Source organism: Salvelinus alpinus, chromosome 8 (assembly GCF_045679555.1).
Source record: "Salvelinus alpinus chromosome 8, SLU_Salpinus.1, whole genome shotgun sequence".
Lineage (NCBI taxonomy): Eukaryota > Metazoa > Chordata > Actinopteri > Salmoniformes > Salmonidae > Salvelinus > Salvelinus alpinus.
In genome coordinates, this window is record NC_092093.1 from 75,014,522 (window position 1) to 75,019,564 (window position 5,043).

Genomic DNA, 5,043 nt, shown 5'->3' on the forward strand with positions numbered 1-5,043 from the left:
TAGTTGAACAAGTCGTTGCATGTATCGATTTTTTTTTTTAGGCTTGCTCTTAGAATGCATGACTTGGACTTGACTTGAGTCTAGACCCATTCTACTTGGGAATCGATTTTAGACTCAGACCTTGTGACTCGCTTGTGACTTGGAGTCAACATGGGCCAGCATCCCTGTGGAACGCTTTCGACACCGTGTCCATGCCCTTACGAATTGAGGCTGTTCTGATGGCATATTCTTCCAGAATGTTCATTAGTTTTGGGAAGCAAGTGTTATGGTCAGTCAATTTTATGCTCTTTTCCTCTGATGCTAATACCTTGTAAATCATAATTTTGCTTTATCGCTCTGCTCAATGTACAAGGCGATAACTCAGGTGAGGTGCAGCATCCCTGACATGTGCCACGCTGTAAAGTTATTTTGTCAGATGGCCATTCACTTTAATGACAAATGTTTTTTTAAATATTGGATTGCGTCCTTTTTAAAGCCAAATCTCTCTAAAACTAGACATGAGTAAAATTAATGTTAAATGCCTTTTCTGCATCTAAATGGACCAATAGTGCTTTTCCTTAATCTGATTTATGATATGTAGTTGTCTTGGGTTTGACGGCCTCTAATAAACCCAGTTTGGTCCAACTCAATTTGATCCGACAAAGGTTTCAAGTCTCTTGGTAATTACCGAGGTGTATAGCTTATAGTCATAATTCAAAATCGAGATTGGCCTATAATTACTGATTTGTTCTTTACCCTCTTTTGGTATGACAGTTATGATGGCTTCCTTCCATGAGGGAGGGGCTTCTTCCTTGCAATGAGGATAAAAGTCAATATGTAATTTCAGAGCATCCACAACGTCACCATGTGGTTTTAAACTAAACTCAGCAAAAAAAGAAACATCCCTTTTTCAGGACTCTGTCTTTCACAAATAATTCATAAAAATCCAAATAACTTCACAGATCTTCATTGTAAAGAGTTTTAACACTGTTTCCCATGCTGGTTCAATGAATCATAAACAATTAATGAACATGCACCTGTGGAACCGTCGTTAAGACACTAACAGCTTACAGACGGTAAGCGATTAAGGTTACAGTTATGAAAACTAAGAACATTAGAGGCCTTTCTACTGACTCTGAAAAACACTAAAAGAAAGATGCCCAGGGTCCCTGCTCATCTGTGTGAACGTGCCTTAGGCATGCTGCAAGGAGGCATGAGGACTGCAGTGGCCAGGGCAATAAATTGCAATGTCCGTACTGTGAGACGCCTAAGACAGCACTACAGGGAGACAGGACGGACAGCTGATCGTCCTCGCAGTGGCAGACCACGTGTAACAACACCTGCACAGGATCGGTACATCCGAACATCACACCTGCCGGACAGGTACAGGATGGCAACAACAACTGCCCGAGTTACACCAGCAATGCACAATCCCTCCATCAGTGCTCAGACTGTCCGTAATAGGCTGAGAGAGGCTGGACGGAGAGCTTGTAGGCCTGTTGTAAGGCAGGTCCTCACCAGACATCACCGGCAACAACGTCGCCTATGGGCACAAACCCACCGTCGCTGGACCAGACAGGACTGGCAAAAAGTGCTCTTCACTGACGAGTTGCGGTTTTGTCTCACCAGAGGTGATGGTCGGATTTGCGTTTATCGTTGAAGGAATGAGCGTTACACCGAGGCCTGTACTCTGGAGCGGGATCGATTTGGAGGTGGAATGTCCGTCATGGTCTATACTTGCAGGTGCCTTGGTGGAAGAGTGGGGTAACATCTCACAGCAAGAACTGGCAAATCTGGTGCAATCCATGATGAGATGCACTGCAGTACTTAATGCAGCTGGTGGCCACACCCGATACACCCCACACCCGACTGTTACTTTGGATTTTGACCCCCACTTATGTTCAGGGACACATTATTCAATTTCTGTTAGGCACATGTCTGTGGAACTTGTTCAGCTTATGTCTCAGATGTGAATCGTGTTATGTTCATACAAATATTTACACAAGTTTGCTGAAAATAAATGCAGTTGACAGTGAGAGGACATTTGTTTTTTTTTTGCAGAGTTTACATTTTCCAATCTGTGTTCTGTTTGATCGTTGTCTTCTATAGGGTGACATTGGTAAAGAGATGTACATCATAAAGGGTGGAGAGGTGCAGGTGGTTGGTGGACCAGATAACTCCATTGTGTTTGTGACGCTAAAGGCCGGCTGTGTGTTTGGAGAAATCAGGTATTATCATTATATCATTACACTACAATATTCCAATGTAATAATATTAACCTCCAGTAGAAGAGCTTCCCACTGGGCAAAGACTGGTTGAATCAAAGTTGTTTCCACGTCATTTCAACCCAAAGAATCTATGTGATTGACCTTGAATCAACGTGGAAAACTGATTATATTTGAAAAAAGTCAATGTAAGTGAATTCATTTTTTCCCACCCAACTTATCCTAAATCCAATGACATTTTTTCTTTTTCGGCAAATTCACATTAGTTGACAATACAAAACAAATATAAATCAAAAGCAGATGTTGAACTGTGGTCTGTGCCCAGTGGGTTACTATTACAGATGAATTTCTAAGTGTGAGTGTTGGTCGAGGATCTTCAGCGTTCTGATTCGGTGCTCTTCCTCAGTCTGCTACAGTCTGCCAAAGATGGCGGGAACAGAAGGACAGCTAACGTAAAAGCTCATGGCTTCGTCAACCTTTTTGTCCTGGATAAGAAAGACCTGGTTGACATCTTGGTCCACTACCCAAATTCCCAGAGAGTGCTGGCCAAGAAAGGAAGGTACGCTCTTTGTGTGAGCTAGCTAATGTATGAGACCTATACTAAGAATGAGAAAAGTTAGACTTGCCAGAATTAAATCAAGTTGTGTGTGTTTTTAATCAACCGCTCTGCAAGATTGTGATCGTTGTGTGTCTCTGAGATTATTGACTGTTGCGAGTCTGCTCTGAAAGGAAACTGATGAAGGCGAAGGGTCCAGCTGGTGCTAAGGGTGAGGTTGACAAGACGAAAGGAATGGCGCTGTTCGGACCCAAACCCCCCACTCCTAAAATGGCACGGATCTTCGGAGGCTTTGGCAAAGGAGGCTTCTTGGAGAAACTCAAGGTACAGTTCAGCTACAGCTCCCTTTACATTATTATTACGCACTACGACAGAGCACCCGCATTACACATGGCATAGCACCCACTGACAAGATATAGCTCTTGACATTGCAGCATGTCCATGTTGTCAACCAGACTGTGTTCAATATTGAGTTGAGCACTGTTACCGGGATACAGTGCGGTGAAAAAGTATTAGGCCCTTTCTAATTTTCTTTTGCATATTTTTGATATTGAATGTTATCAGACCTTCAACTAAAACCTAATATTAGATAAAGGGAACCTGAGTGAACAAATAACACAGTTGTTGATCAGTCTCTCACGTTATTGTGGAGGAATTCTGACACACTCTTCCATGTAGAATTGCTTTAATTCAGCGACATGTGGGTTTTCAAGCATAATGTCCTGCCACAACATCTAAATTGGGATTAGGTCTGGACTTCGACTAGGCCATTCCAAAACTTCAAATTTGTTGCTTTTAACTATTTTCATGAGACTTGATTATTTTCAGCTCATACTGATGGCCTGACATTCTCCTGTAGAATTATCTGATACAGAGCAGAATTCATGGTTCCTTCTATTAGGCAAGTCGTCCAGGTCCTGAGGCAACGAAGCATCCCCAAACTATCACACAATACCACCATGCCTGACCGTTGGTATAAAAGGTTCTTACTGTGGAATGCAGTGTTTGGTTTTCGCCAGGCATAATGGGACCAATCCGTCTGTGAGCTGAAGCGCAGCTGGGTCAGACAATGATCCAAAACACACAATCAAGTCTACATGAAAATGGCTAAAAACCAACAAATTTGAAGTTTTGGAATGGCCTAGTCAAAGTCCAGACCTAATCCCAATTGAGATGTTGTGACAGGACTTGAAACAAGCGGTTCATGCTTGAAAAACCACATGTCGCTGAGTTAAAGCAGTTCTGCATGCAAGATTGGGCCAAAATTCCTCCACAGCGATGTGAGAAACTGATCAACAACTACAGGAAGCGTTTGGTTGCAGTGATTGCAGCTAAAGGTGGCACAACCAGATATTGAGCGCAAGGGGGCAATTACTTTTTCACACAGGGGAATTGGGTGATGCCTAACTTTGTTAGGAAATAGGTATCCATTTTCTTATTTGTAAACTCCGGTTCCCTTTAATATTAGGTTTTGGTTGAAGATCTGATAACATCCAGTATAAAAAAAAAGAGAAAATCAGAAAGGGAACAAATACTTTTTCACAGCACTGTAGATGCTATCAGGCTTAGGTGATCAACCCTTAAATCTCATACAGTATTTGATTTATAAGGATAAAGGCTACCTACAGTAGAAATATCTATGAGGTTCATTTTTTCTTCTTTCTTTCCAGGCTGCACAAGCGAAGGAGCAGCAGGGGAAGTAAAAAAAAAATTAAAAAAAAGAGTAGAGGGTGAGACATCTGATCCTTTACTTGGATCCGCCATCTTCGTTTATATTCCTCTACTGTGCTGGAGTGCATTCATTAGTGCACACCATAGCAAAACGTTTAGCAACATGTTAGAAATATTTTTGTTTGTTGATTGAACCCAGAACCAAATTTTGCGTGCGTTGTTGACAATTTATTATGCTTTGATTAGTGAGTGAGTGAGTTCTGATCTCTGAGCTGTTAGCCAATATGATGGAGAATACCAGCATGTTAAACTTTGTACACTGTAAATAGTACTTTTCATAAAACTATTAAAATGTTTACTACAACTGCAGTCTTGCCATCTTTTTCATTTCAGTTAACGAGCGCAATAATGATATTTTTCCCACTAATTGGTCTTTTGACCAATCACATCAGATATTTTTTTGATCTGATTGGTCAAAAGACCAATTAATGAAATTAAGGATTGAGCTGCCTGTGTAAACGCAGCCTTAGAATCCTATGGAATCAATGTAACATTAAAAAAACAAGTTGAAGCAAACTTTTTTTTTTTCCCCTAAGAAGGATGAGACACACA

The 5,043-nt window shown here is 41.3% G+C and overlaps 1 protein-coding gene across 1 annotated transcript in view; it reads left to right on the forward strand.

Annotated features, from left to right (window-relative positions):
- The window catches only part of LOC139582332 (cyclic nucleotide-gated channel beta-3-like), a 43,327-nt gene extending 38,545 nt beyond the window's left edge, over positions 1-4,782 (forward strand). The window contains exons 17-20 of the mRNA XM_071412321.1: positions 2,089-2,207; positions 2,611-2,763; positions 2,934-3,084; positions 4,431-4,782. Of these exons, the coding sequence (XP_071268422.1) occupies positions 2,089-2,207; positions 2,611-2,763; positions 2,934-3,084; positions 4,431-4,463 (456 nt within the window). The 3' untranslated portion in view covers positions 4,464-4,782. The remainder of the gene's footprint in view (positions 1-2,088; positions 2,208-2,610; positions 2,764-2,933; positions 3,085-4,430) is intronic.
- Positions 4,783-5,043: the final 261 nt, after the last annotated feature.